This window comes from Ranitomeya imitator, chromosome 3 (assembly GCF_032444005.1).
Source record: "Ranitomeya imitator isolate aRanImi1 chromosome 3, aRanImi1.pri, whole genome shotgun sequence".
NCBI lineage: Eukaryota > Metazoa > Chordata > Amphibia > Anura > Dendrobatidae > Ranitomeya > Ranitomeya imitator.
In genome coordinates this window covers 9031741-9046525 of record NC_091284.1, presented here as the reverse complement: position 1 = coordinate 9046525, position 14785 = coordinate 9031741, and the positions used below count along the sequence as shown (strand labels likewise).

At 52.1% G+C, this 14785-nt stretch overlaps 1 protein-coding gene across 1 annotated transcript in view; it reads left to right on the top strand.

The window, feature by feature from the left end:
• The window catches only part of SPAG17 (sperm associated antigen 17), a 259615-nt gene that overhangs the window by 173975 nt on the left and 70855 nt on the right, over positions 1 to 14785 (top strand). Inside the window, exons 12-15 of the mRNA XM_069760452.1 lie at positions 6100 to 6213; positions 6877 to 7027; positions 8756 to 8977; positions 11894 to 11931. Coding sequence (XP_069616553.1) covers positions 6100 to 6213; positions 6877 to 7027; positions 8756 to 8977; positions 11894 to 11931 — 525 coding nt within the window. The remainder of the gene's footprint in view (positions 1 to 6099; positions 6214 to 6876; positions 7028 to 8755; positions 8978 to 11893; positions 11932 to 14785) is intronic.

Sequence of the window (14785 nt, the reverse complement as noted above, 5' to 3'; positions counted from 1 at the left end):
CATTGAAGAGCACAGACCCTGAATATCCTATTGAGAATCATTAGTTTGGCTCCTTGTAATATATGTTTGCTAATGACAGGTGTTATGAAGGCAATCCAGAAACACAGAGTGCTTAGCGATCAGAGCGCACACAGTGATCTGACAAATACCCAAAAATACAAGAACGAGCTCTGAGACGTGGAAACTCTGTAGACTGCACACCTGATCCTATTCTAAACACAACTAAAAACGGCTGTGGATTGCGCCTAACAACTACCTAGGCAACTCGGCACAGCCTAAGAAACTAGCTAGCCTGAAGATAGAAAAATAGGCCTGACTTGCCCCAGAGAAATTCCCCAAAGGAAAAGGCAGCCCCCCACATATAATGACTGTGAGTAAGATGAAAAGACAAAACGTAGGGATGAAATAGATTCAGCAAAGTGGGGCCCGATATTCTAGGACAGAGCGAGGACAGTAAAGCGAACTTTGCAGTCTACAAAAAACCCTAAAGCAAAACCACGCAAAGGGGGCAAAAAAAAACCCACCGTGCCGAACTAACGGCACGGCGGTACACCCTTTGCGTCTCAGAGCTTCCAGCAAAACAAAAGACAAGCTGGACAGAAAAAAAGCAACAAAAAAGCAAAAAGCACTTAGCTATACAGAGCAGCAGGTCACAGGAACAATCAGGAGAAGCTCAGATCCAACACTGAAACATTGACAAGGAGCAAGGATAGCAGCATCAGGCGGAGTTAAGTAATGAAGCAGTTAACGAGCTCACCAGAACACCTGAGGGAGGAAGCTCAGAAGCTGCAGTACCACTTGTGACCACAGGAGTGAATTCAGCCACAGAATTCACAACAAATACCTCCACATTTGCTACTGGTGGTGTCATAACCGGTGGGCTTCCAGTTAGGGAAGCAATGTTGCGTTGCTGACTAGCTTCAATATGAGCAGGTGCACCAACGGTACGGGACGTTTGGTAGTTAGTCCAGGCTTGTAAGTGCATGCTGGTTAAATGTCTACGCATGCACATTGTATTTAAATTTAGAACATTCTGCCCTCTGCTAAAAGTCTTGGAGCATTTCTTACATATAACTTTGCACTGATCATTGGGATCTTGGTTAAAAAATTGCCACACTGCACTCATCCTACTATGGAATACCTTTTCAGGCTTTGCACGCCGTGCTACTGCCACCGGATTGCAACGCTGTACTACACCTGTTGTGGTTTTTGACACACGTTTTGGGCCTGATACGGGCCTGCCAGATGACAACTTTTGCGATGTAGATGGCTGCTGCAGATCATCCTCCTCCGCTTCTGAGCTACAGGCTGCGGCACCATGTTCCCCCAATGGCTGCCAATCTGGGTCAACAACTGGGTCATCTATCACCTCCTCTTCAATGTCATGTGCACTGTCCTCTGTGTCACCGTGTAAGGTGCTATAGCGTTCGGGACTGGGCACCATAGTCTCATCAGGGTCAGATTCGGGCTCAGTACACTGCGAGGGCAATGTAGTGATCTGAGTCAATGGAACAGCATAATCATCTAGCTGTGGCTGTGCATCTGTGCACTCCATGTCCGATTCTTCCTGTAATGGACTTTTTACTATTTCCCTCTCTAACCCAGGCACGGTATGTGTAAAGAGCTCCATGGAGTAAAGTGTAGTGTTGCCTGCCGCATCCTTCACTTTTGTTTTGGGTGAAGGACACAAGGAAGCGACTTGTTCCTGACCGGGAACATCCACTGACGACTCGCTGGTTTTAGATTTCGAAGCTTCTGAAGAGGAGGCGAAAGAGCTGGAGGCTGAGTCAGCAAGAAAAGCCAAAACTTGTTCCTGCTGCTCCGGCTTTAAAAGCTGTTTTCCTACTCCCAGATAAGGGAGCCTTCGAGGCCTTGTGTAGCCAGACGATGACGCTGCCTCTACACCTCGAGCCTTTGGTGCTATCTTGCTTTTCCCAGTACCACCAGATGCTCCACTACCACCCCCACCATCATTACCAGTTGGCAACGGCCACCCACGGCCTCTTCCACCAGACTTCCTCATTTTTGCTGAAATGTTACCAAAATAACAACCGTTATATGCTACTGTTAAACAAGGTAGAAGGTGTATATTAACTATTGGAGAATTTATATCTTCCTTTTTTTGGCGGGAAGACTGCAGGAAAAAACAGGCCCTGTGTATTACACCACACAATGGACAAGGCAGAACGTGGCTGGCAGATATACGCCAAACAGAACTCACGTAGATCCACTAAGTGGCAATTTAAACCTCCCTTTTTATTTTGTTGGGGGGAGACTGCAGGAAAAAACAGGCCCTGTGTATTACACCACACAATGTACAAGGCAGAACGTGGCTAGCAGATATACGCCAAACAGAACTCACGTAGATCCACTTAGTGGCAATTTAAAGCTCCCTTTTTTTGTTGTTGGGGGGAGACTGCAGGAAATAACAGGCCCTGTGTATTAGACCACACAGTGGACAAGGCAGAACGTGGCTGCCAGATATATATAAAAAAATACAAGGGCTGTAGTAGAATTTCAATCTCCCTACAATGATCAAAGGACAAGTATGGCAGCAATTACAAGGACTGCTGCTCACAAGAGTGTGGACAAAGAAACAAGATAACTGTGCAGAAAGGAGCAACAGGATTTTTGCTTTGAAAAAGCAGTTGGTTTGCACAGCGGCGTACAAACAGCAATGCAGCTATCAGGGAGCCTTATAAGCTACAGAGCTGATACATAAAAAAAAAAACTCCACTGTCCGTGCAAACAAAAGGTGGTTTTGGACAGTGGAAATCGCTACAGCACAAGCGGTTTGGGGGTTAATGGACCTTGCCTAACGCTATCCCTTCTTCTGATGAAGCTGCAGCAACCTCTCCCTATGCTCAGATCAGCAGCAGTAAGATGGCGGTCGGCGGGAACGCCCCTTTATAGCCCCTGTGACGCCGCAGAAGGCAAGCCAATCACTGCCATGCCCTTCTCTAAGATGGTGGGGACCGAGACCTATGTCATCACGCTGCCCACACTCTGCGTCCACCTTCATTGGCTGAGAAATGGCGCTTAAAGCGTCATACGAACGCGACTTTGGCGCGCAGATCGCCGACCTCATGGCCGATCCCACAGTGGGATCGGGTCGGGTTTCACGAAACCCGACTTTGCCAAAAGTCAGCGATTTATGAAAATGTCCGATCAGTTTCGCTCAACCCTACTGGTCACCAATATACTGCCATACAGTGCAGTCACTACACTGCACCAATATGTATACAGTATATAGTATATATATATATATACTCCGCAGTGACGGCCATAAGCTCCATCCATGGGGGCTGTCCGCTTCTTCCCCCACAGCCCCGGACACGGCCCCGAGTGGGGAATGAGCACTATACCGCCACCTATAGGAGGTAGCAATCCTAAACACCAATGTCAACCGTTCAACGAGTCTTGTCACATGACTTAGGATAAAAGTCAAATCACAATCCCAATTTGCAGACACTATGTTTTGGGCTACTGCCCCTTGTCAGTGCAAAGTGTGAGTTCTTGTTCTGCTGTGTGTCTGCAAATTGAGATTATGGTTTGGCTTTTATCCTAAGTCATGTGACAAGAGATGATATTGACTTTTAGGATCGCTAATTCCAATCGGTGGCACTACAGTTCATGTCCTCTTCCTCTCTGAAGACACAATTTAATTTCCCAGAGGAGCATTGCAAGGCTTAAAAATCTACTCACCTTGGCATGGCTGGCTTAACATGTCATTATCCGCAAGGAGAAACAGTACCCTTTCCATTTCATAATAACTGATTTCATGGTGCTCTGGTGGATCATCAGAGATTGATTTTTTTTTTTTTATAACCCAACCCTGACTTGTACTTCTCAACAACTTTGTCCCTGACTTGTTTGGACATTTCTTTTATCTTCATTGTGTTGTTTGGGGATCTCCTTGGTGTTCGTGATGTTGTTTAGAAATCTCCTTGGTCTACGCTGTGTTGTTTCGAGATCTCCATGATCTTCGTGGTGTTGTTTGGAGATCTCCTTGGTCTTCGTGGTGTTGTTTGGAGATCTCCTTGGTCTTCGTGATGTTGTTTAGAAATTTCCTTGGTCTTCTTATTTTTGTTTGGAGATCTCCTTGGTCTTTGTATTGTTGTTTGGCGATTTCCTTGGTCTTCATGGTGTTGTTTGGAGATCTCCTGGGTGTTCATGGTGGTGTTTGGAGATCTCCTTGGTTTTCATGATGTTATTTGCAAATATTTTTGGTCTTCATGGTGTTGTTTGGAGATATCTTTGGTCTTCGTATAAATGTTTGGAGATCTCCTTGTTCTTCGCCGTGTTGTTTGGAGATCTCCTTGTTCTTCGTCGTGTTGTTTGGAGATCTCCTTGGTCTTCGCCGTGTTGTTTGGAGATCTCCTTGGTCTTCGTGGTGTTATTTGTAAATCTTTTTGGTCTTCGTTTTATTGTTTGGAGATCTCCTTGGTCTTCTCCGTATTCTTTGGACATCTCCTTATAGATGTTTGGAGATCTCCTTGTTCTTCGTCGTGGTGTTTGGAGATCTCCTTGGTTTTCGTATAGATGTTCGAAGATCTCCTTGGTCTTCACCGTGTTGTTTGGAGATCTCCTTGGTCTTCGTGGTGAAATTTAGAAATCTTTTTGGTCTTCGTGTTGTTGTTTGGAGATCTCCTTGGTCTTCACCGTGTTGTTTGGAGATCTCCTTGGTCTTCGTGGTGAAATTTAGAAATCTTTTTGGTCTTCGTGTTGTTGTTTGGAGATCTCCTTGGTCTTCGCCGTGTTGTTTGGAGATCTCCTTGGTCTTCATGGTGAAATTTAGAAATCTTTTTGGTCTTCGTGTTGTTGTTTGGAGATCTCCTTGGTCTTCGCCGTGTTGTTTGGAGATCTCCTTGGTCTTCGTGGTGAAATTTAGAAATCTTTTTGGTCTTCGTGTTGTTGTTTGGAGATCTCCTTGGTCTTCACCGTGTTGTTTGGAGATCTCCTTGGTCTTCGCCGTGTTGTTTGGAGATCTCCTTGTTCTTCGTTGTGTTGTTTGGAGATCTTTTTGGTCTTCGTATAGATGTTTGGAGATCTCCTTGGTCTTCGTGTTGTTGTTTGGAGATCTCCTTGGTCTTCGCCGTGTTGTTTGGAGATCTCCTTGGTCTTCATGGTGAAATTTAGAAATCTTTTTGGTCTTCGTGTTGTTGTTTGGAGATCTCCTTGGTCTTCGCCGTGTTGTTTGGAGATCTCCTTGGTCTTCATGGTGAAATTTAGAAATCTTTTTGGTCTTCGTGTTGTTGTTTGGAGATCTCCTTGGTCTTCGCCGTGTTGTTTGGAGATCTCCTTGTTCTTCGTTGTGTTGTTTGGAGATCTTTTTGGTCTTCGTATAGATGTTTGGAGATCTCCTTGGTCTTCGCCGTGTTGTTTGGAGATCTCCTTGGTCTTCGCCGTGTTGTTTGGAGATCTTCTTGGCCTTCATGGTGTTGTTTGGAGATCTCCTTGGTCTTCATGGTGGTGTTTAGTTAGTGGTGCCTCTTGTTAATGGTCTTTCAGCCTCTGTAGCTTTTCAGAAAAGGTAAAGTATATATACTGACAGACGTGTGACACTTAGATTGCACATAGGGGGACGTTCTTTCACTAAGCATGGTACTTAAGTGAGGAATTTCTTTCACTGGATTTTTTTAGTCTTAATTGCCAAAGGGGTGAATACATATGCACATGACACTTTTTAGTTATTTGATCATATATATTTAATGTATGCCTTTATTTTTCTCACTTCACCAACTTATACTATTCAGTGCTGATGCATCACATACATATCAGATTACAAAAATATTTACACACAGACTGTAATGTAACAAAATAGGAAAAAAGCCAAGGGAGTGAATACTTTTGCAAGCCACTGTGTGTATGTTGTTATACAACACCAGATGAAGAGACTTCACTGTTTTGAGCGCTCGCTGGGTAACATCGTTTATGTCATATTTTGTAGCATTGAATGTCTCATTTAGGAGATTATTACTTTGTGTCTCTTACTGGAACAGTAACCTTGAGTGGCTAAGTAATGGCGCCTCACAGTGCACATTAATACACATGCTCAGGATGGAGATCGTCACCTGTGTGATCATTTCTCCTCCACAGAACCTGTATAACGCCCTCCTGGTAAATGAGGAAGGGACGAAGATCGTAGACCCTCATGGACCTCGTCTCCTCAGCTACCACAACAGGATTGGGGAGAGAAGTCACCAGGTGCAGGTACGGGGCGACGAGGGAGTATGTGTGACTGTACATGTATTTGGACCGGAGAGCTGAATAGTACATCTGTAGTGACCGGGGTCAGGACGACCGGGGTTCGGGGAAGCCTCTGATGAATGGAGTGTCGGGACACCTCTGGTGACCATTGACCGGAGGGGGGTGTCAGGACATCTCTGATGACCGGTGGGTCGGGACACATTTGTCTGGTGACTAGGGGTCGGGTTGCCTCTGTTGACTAGTGACTGGGAAATCTCGAGAAGTCTCTGGTGACTAGGGGGTCTGGATGCCTCTGATGACTGTGGGGTCCGGATGCCTCTGGTGACTGGGGGTCGGGTGCCACTGGCGACTGGTAACTGGTAGGAGGTGGTTGGTGACCGGGGTTCGAGACGTCTCTGTTGACTGGTGGTCAGGCGCCTCTAGCGACTGCTAACTGGTGGATCTGGACTCTGGATGCTTCTGGTGACCGGGGTTGTTGGGATGTCACTGGTGACCAAGGTCGTGACACATCTGCGCATCTGTCTGGTGACTGGGGGGTCTGGACGACTCTGATGACCGGGTGTGAGGTCGCTTAAGTCTGGTGACCGGCGTTCGAGACGTCTCTGGTGGCTGGGGGTTTCTGGTGCGTTACTATTGGATTTCACTATTACCTTTATTTTTCGTCAGGTCGCTAAGCTGATTGATCCCGTTGCAGTGGAGGAGACAATGCTGCAGAGGCTTCCAGTTGTTCAGCGTCTCAGTTTTCAGCAGCCGGTTCCTGAAATGAACTCCCGGAGACTGGCACTGATACACGAGCTCATGCACTGCTGCAACGCAGGTAAATATCCAGCAGAACCCGGGTAGACGCCCCGCTCTGGTATAACATGGGTGATGTCAACAGTCCTGGTCAGAAGTTCTGACACTGACGCACACTTTTTTTTTGTAATATTTTCAGTGTTTTCGCCTTTTAGTCGCTGTTTCCATGTTTACTGATGGATAATTATAAACATTCCGTAAATTGTTACATGATATTGACAAATCCATGAAGTTCCTGTGAGTCCTCAATATTCCTGGCAACACTGCCCCTTATTTTCCAGACTTCTGCCCCTGCTCTTGCCATCAGCAGAATCTGCCCAGACGGCGATATCCAGCTACCAAGAAAAGGGCAGGAGTGTGGAGAATAAGGGGCGGGAGTGTGGAGAATAAGGGGCGGGAGTGTGGAGAATAAGGGGCGGGAGTGTGGAGAATAAGGGGCGGGAGTGTGGAGAATAAGGGGCGGGAGTGTGGAGAATAAGGGGCGGGAGTGTGGAGAATAAGGGGCGGGAGTGTGGAGAATAAGGGGTAGGAGTGTGGAGAATAAGGGGCAGGAGTGTGGAGAATAAGGGGCAGGAGTGTGGAGAATAAGGGGCAGGAGTGTGGGGAATAAGGGGGAGAAGTCTGGAGAATAAGGGGCAGGAGTGTGGAGAATAAGGGGCAGAAGTCTGGAGAATAAGGGGCAGGAGTGTGGGGAATAAGGGGGAGAAGTCTGGAGAATAAGGGGGAGAAGTCTGGAGAATAAGAGGCAGGAGTGTGGAGAATAAGGGGCAGGAGTGTGGAGAATAAGGGGCAGGAGTGCGGAGAATAAGGGGCAGGAGTGCGGAGGATAAGGGGCAGGAATCTGGAGAATAAGGTGCAGGAGTGTGGAGAATAAGGGGCAGGAGTCTGGAGAATAAGGGGCAGGAGTCTGGGGAATAAGGGGCAGGAGTGTGGAGAATAAGGGGCAGGAGTGTGGAGAATAAGGGGCAGGAGTCTGGGGAATAAGGGGCAGGAGTCTGGGGAATAAGGGGCGGGAGTGTGGAGGATAAGTGGCAGGAGTGTGGAGAATAAGTGACAGGAGTGTGGAGAGTAAGGGGCAGGAGTGTGGAGAATAAGGGGCAGGAGTGTGGAGAATAAGGGGCGGGAGTGTGGAGGATAAGTGGCAGGAGTGTGGAGAATAAGTGGCAGGAGTGTGGAGAATAATGGGCAGGAGTTTGGAGAATAAGGGGCGGGAGTGTGGAGGATAAGTGGCAGGAGTGTGGAGGATAAGTGGCAGGAGTGTGGAGGATAAGTGGCAGGAGCGCGGAGAATAAGGGGCAGGAGCGCGGGGAATAAGGGGCGGGAGTCTGGGGAATAAGGGGCGGGAGCGTGGAGAATAAGGGGCGGGAGCGAGGAGAATAAGGGGCGGGAGCGTGGAGAATAAGGGGCGGGAGCGTGGAGAATAAGGGGCGGGAGCGTGGAGAATAAGGGGCGGGAGCGTGGAGAATAAGGGGCGGGAGCGCGGAGAATAAGGGGCGGGAGCGAGGAGAATAAGGGGCAGCGCTGCCAGGAATATTGAGAAGTCACAGAAAGTTAACTGATTTGTCAGAAAATGTAACAACGTACAGAAAGTTTTGATTGTCTGTCTGTAACCATAGAAAGAGCAACTAAATATCGAAAACACTGAAAATGTGAGAAACCAAAATCTGTGTTAGTCACAGAAGTTTTGACGTTTGGGTAAATATCATGTGACGGGTCGGTCTCGGGTCTCGCTGTTCTTTTCGCTGTACAGATTTCTGGTCTTGGGATGAGATAACCCGGGCATTTAAGCTCCTCACATTTGAGAGTCTGGCCCTCAGCGGTTTCGATGAGTTTGGAGAATTGGAGGGTGCAGGAAGGATGCTGGAAGGAGACGGGCGCATCCCCTGGGACAATCCTGCCGCCTTCGCACGACAAATTATTCAGATGTGCAGCGTCAGGACGATGTACAATCAGAGAGCGGTGGATACCTCTGGTAAGTTCCCTCCATTGGCGCCGTCTCCCTGCTCTCCTCCATCCACCACAGCTCCCTGCTCCCCTCTGTCCGTGTCGGCTCCCTGCGCCCCTCTATACTCACGGGCTCCCTGCTCCCATCTGGGCTCACAAGCTCCCTGCACCCCTCTATCCTGATGGGCTCCCTGCTCCCCTCTATCCTGATGGGCTCCCTGCTCCCCTCTATCCTCATGGGCTCCCTGCTCCCCTCTATCCTGATGGGCTCCCTGCGCCCCTCTATCCTCACGGGCTCCCTGCTCCCCTCTATCCTCATGGGTTCCTTGCTCCCCTCTATCCTCATGGGCTCCCTGCTTCCCTCTGTCCGCATCGGCTCCCTGCGCCCCTCTATACTCACGGGCTCCCTGCTCCCATCTGGGCTCACGAGCTCCCTGCACCCCTCTATCCTGATGGGCTCCCTGCTCCCCTCTATCCTCATGGTCTCCCTGCTCCCCTCTATCCTCATGGGCTCCCTGCGCCCCTCTATCCTCATGGGCTCCCTGCTCCCCTCTATCCTCATGGGCTCCCTGCACCCCTCTATCCTCATGGGCTCCCTGCTCCCATCTATGCTCACGGGCTCCCTGCACCCCTCTATCCTCATGGGCTCCCTGCTCCCCTCTATCCTCATGGGCTCTCTGCTCCCCTCAATCCTCATGGGCTCCCTGCACCCCTCTATCCTCATGGGCTCCCTGCACCCCTCTATCCTCATGGGCTCCCTGCTCCCCATCTATCCTCATGGGCTCCCTGCACCCCTCTATCCTCATGGGCTCCCTGCACCCCTCTATCCTCATGGGCTCCCTGCTCCCCATCTATCCTCATGGGCTCCCTGCACCCCTCTATCCTCATGGGCTCCCTGCACCCCTCTATCCTCATGGGCTCCCTGCTCCCCATCTATCCTCATGGGCTCCCTGCACCCCTCTATCCTCATGGGCTCCCTGCACCCCTCTATCCTCATGGGCTCCCTGCACCCCTCTATCCTCATGGGCTCCCTGTTCCCATCTATGCTCATGGGGTCCCTGCACCCCTCTATCCTCATGGGCTCCCTGCTCCCCTCTATCCTCATGGGCTCCCTGCACCCCTCTATCCTCATGGGCTCCCTGCTCCCCATCTATCCTCATGGGCTCCCTGCACCCCTCTATCCTCATGGGCTCCCTGCACCCCTCTATCCTGATGGGCTCCCTGCTCCCCTCTATCCTCATGGGCTCCCTGCTCCCATCTATGCTCATGGGCTCCCTGCTCCCCTCTATCCTGATGGGCTCCCTGCGCCCCTCTATCCTCACGGGCTCCCTGCTCCCCTCTATCCTCATGGGTTCCTTGCTCCCCTCTATCCTCATGGGCTCCCTGCTTCCCTCTGTCCGCATCGGCTCCCTGCGCCCCTCTATACTCACGGGCTCCCTGCTCCCATCTGGGCTCACGAGCTCCCTGCACCCCTCTATCCTGATGGGCTCCCTGCTCCCCTCTATCCTCATAGTCTCCCTGCTCCCCTCTATCCTGATGGGCTCCCTGCGCCCCTCTATCCTCATGGGCTCCCTGCTCCCCTCTATCCTCATGGGCTCCCTGCACCCCTCTATCCTCATGGGCTCCCTGCACCCCTCTATCCTCATGGGCTCCCTGCTCTCCTCTATCCTCATGGGATCCCTGCACCCCTCTATCCTCATGGGCTCCCTGCTCCCATCTATGCTCACGGGCTCCCTGCACCCCTCTATCCTCATGGGCTCCCTGCTCCCCTCTATCCTCATGGGCTCCCTGCTCCCCTCAATCCTCATGGGCTCCCTGCTCCCAGGCTCCCTGCACCCCTCTATCCTCATGGGCTCCCTGCACCCCTCTATCCTCATGGGCTCCCTGCACCCCATCTATCCTCATGGGCTCCCTGCACCCCTCTATCCTCATGGGCTCCCTGCTCCCCATCTATCCTCATGGGCTCCCTGCTCCCCATCTATCCTCATGGGCTCCCTGCACCCCTCTATCCTCATGGGCTCCCTGCACCTCTCTATCCTCATGGGCTCCCTGCACCCCTCTATCCTCATGGGCTCCCTGCTCCCCTCTATCCTCATGGGCTCCCTGCTCCCCTCTATCCTCATGGGCTCCCTGCTCCCCTCTATCCTCATGGGCTCCCTGCACCCCTCTATCCTCATGGGCTCCCTGCTCCCCTCTATCCTCATGGGCTCCCTGCTCCCATCTATGCTCATGGGCTCCCTGCACCCCTCTATCCTCATGGGCTCCCTGCTCTCCTCTATCCTCATGGGCTCCCTGCTCCCCTCTATCCTCATGGGCTCCCTGCGCCCCTCTATACTCATGGGCTCCCTGCTCCCCTCTATCCTCATGGGCTCCCTGCTCCCCTCTATCCTCATGGGCTCCCTGCTCCCCTCTATCCTCATGGGCTCCCTGCGCCCCTCTATCCTCATGGGCTCCCTGCGCCCCTCTATACTCATGGGCTCCCTGCTCCCCTCTATCCTCATGGGCTCCCTGCACCCCTCTATCCTCACGGGCTCCCTGCACCCCTCTATCCTCACGGGCTCCCTGCATCCCTCTATCCTCACGGGCTCCCTGCACCCCTCTATCCTCATGGGCTCCCTGCTTCCCTCTATCCTCATGGGCTCCCTGCTTCCCTCTATCCTCATGGGCTCCCTGCTCCCCTCTATCCTCATGGGCTCCCTGCTTCCCTCTATCCTCATTGGCTCCCTGTACCCCTCTATCCTCATGGGCTCCCTTCTTCCATCTATCCTCACGGGCTCCCTGCTCCCATCTATCCTCACGGGCTCCCTGCTTCCCTCTATCCTCATGGGCTCCCGGCTCCCATCTATCCTCATGGGCTCCCTGCCTCCATCCACGCCGTCTCCGTCACCACAGTGATGTGAGTGTATGAACATATGTGACAGCAGTTCTTATTTCTTCCCTTCAGGAGGCGCTGAAGAGCAACATCTGGAAGAAGAGAGGGAGGTGAGGTGGGGGACTCCGCTCATGTGTCCGGTACTATGTACCCTCTGGGTGATATATCTGTTATCTCGCTTTTCTCTACTCTTGCGTAGATATATAGCCGTATAGCCCCCATTCATGGATCTCGCCATAGCTAGGTCCATGGCTCACCCAGGAAGGTTAGTCGAATCTGAGGAGTATAACACTTGTCAGCCATATTGTCCCCACACCGATTTTTACGGATAACGCTGTTTGGAAGGCGATGCACAACGGCTGCACACAATTACCGGCTGGACGCAGCACAAACAACCCAACCATACAAATATCCTGATTATGCTTAAGAGACCACCAGAGAGCGGCCCCCAGCTGGTTACAATCCAGTCCTGGCTGAGGAGCGAGAGGCCGCTGTACACACTGATCCAGTGATGGACGAGGCTGGCGGCAGGAACCCGCCCAAAAGTGTAGAGCGATGAGAGCGCAACATTGCAGGAGCGTGACGAGAGTGCGGCATTGTAACAGGGCGACAAGAGCGCAGCATTGTAACAGGGCGACGAGAGCGCGAGATTGTAACAGGGCGACGAGAGTGCAAGATTGTTACAGGGCGACGAGAGCGCGAGATTGTAACAGGGTGACAAGAGCGCGGCATTGTAACAGGGCGACGAGAGCGCAAGATTGTTACAGGGCGACAAGAGCGCGGCATTGTAACAGGGCGACAAGAGCACGAGATTGTAACAGGGCGACGAGAGCGCGAGATTGTAACAGGGTGACAAGATCGCGGCATTGAAACAGGGCGACGAGAGCGCAAGATTGTTACAGGGCAACGAGAGCGCGGCATTGTAACAGGGCGACGAGAGCACGAGATTGTAACAGGGTGACAAGAGCGCGGCATTGTAACAGGGAGACGAGCGCGGCATTGTAACAGGGCGACAAGAGCGCGAGATTGCAACAGGGCGACAAGAGCGCGAGATTGCAACAGGGCGACAAGAGCGCGAGATTGTAACAGGGCGACGAGCGCGCGAGATTGTAACAGGGCCACGAGAGCGCGAGATTGCAACAGGGCGACAAGAGCGCGAGATTGCAACAGGGCGACAAGAGCGCGAGATTGTAACAGGGCGACGAGCGCGCGAGATTGTAACAGGGCCACGAGAGCGCGAGATTGCAACAGGGCGACAAGCGAGCGAGATTGTAACAGGGCGACGAGAGCGCGAGATTGTAACGGCGACGAGCGAGCGAGATGGTAACAGGGCGACGAGAGCGCGAGATTGTAACAGGGCGATGAGAGCGGGAGATTGTAACAGGGCGACAAGAGCGCGGGATTGTAACAGGGTGACGACCGAGATTGTAACAGGGCGACAAGAGCGTGAGATTGTAACAGGGCGATGAGAGCGCGAGATTGTAGCAGGGCAACAAGAGCGCGAGATTGTAACAGGGCAACAAGAGCGCGAGATTGTAACAGGGTGACAAGAGCGCGAGATTGTAACAGGGCGACAAGAGTGCAACAGGGCGACGAGAGTGCAACAGGGCGACAAGAGCGCGGCACTGTAATAGGGCGACAAGAGCGCGGCACTGTAATAGGGCGACGAGAGCGCGAGATTCTAACAGGGCGACAAGAGCACAGCATTGTAACAGGGCAACAAGAGCGTGAGATTGCAACAGAGCGACAAGAGCGCGAGATTGTAACAGGGCGACGAGAGCGCGAGATTGCAACAGGGCCACGAGAGCGCGAGATTGTAACAGGGCGACGAGAGCGCGAGATTGTAACATGGCGATGAGAGCGCAAGATTGTAACAGGGCGACAAGAGCGCGAGATTGTAACAGGGCGACGACTGAGATTGTAACAGGGTGACGACTGAGATTGTAACAGGGCGACGAGAGCGCGAGATTGTAACAGGGCGACGAGAACGCGAGATTGTAACAGGGCGACGAGAGCGCGAGATTGTAACATGGCGATGAGAGCGCAAGATTGTAACAGGGCGACAAGAGCGCGAGATTGTAACAGGGCGACAAGAGCGCAAGATTGTAACAGGGTGACGAGAGCGCGGCATTGTAACAGGGCCACGAGAGTGCGGCATTGTAACAGGGCCACGAGAGTGCGGCATTGTAACAGGGCGACGAGAGCGCGAGATTGTAACAGGGCGATGAGAGCGGGAGATTGTAACAGGGCGACAAGAGCGCGGGATTGTAACAGGGTGACGACCGAGATTGTAACAGGGCCACGAGAGCGCGAGATTGTAACAGGGCCACGAGAGCGCGAGATTGTAACAGGGCGACAAGAGCGCGAGATTGTAACAGGGCGATGAGAGCGCGAGATTGTAACAGGGCGACAAGAGCGCGAGATTGTAACAGGGCGACGACCGAGATTGTAACAGGGCCACGAGAGCGCAAGATTGTAACAGGGCGACAAGAGCATGAGATTGTAACAGGGCGATGAGAGCGCGAGATTGTAGCAGGGCAACAAGAGCGCGAGATTGTAACAGGGCAACAAGAGCGCGAGATTGTAACAGGGCGACAAGAGCGCGAGATTGTAACAGGGCGACGAGAGTGCAACAGGGCGACGAGAGTGCAACAGGGCGACAAGAGCGCGGCATTGTAATAGGGCGACGAGAGCGCGAGTTTGTAACAGGGCGACAAGAGCGCGAGATTGTAACAGGGCGACGAGAGTGCAACAGGGCGACGAGAGTGCAACAGGGCGACAAGAGCGCGGCATTGTAATAGGGCGACGAGAGCGCGAGTTTGTAACAGGGCGACAAGAGCACAGCATTGTAACAGGGCAACAAGAGCGCGAGATTGCAACAGAGCGACAAGAGCGCGAGATTGTAACAGGGCGACGAGAGCGCGAGATTGCAACAGGGTGACGACCGAGATTGTAACAGGGCGA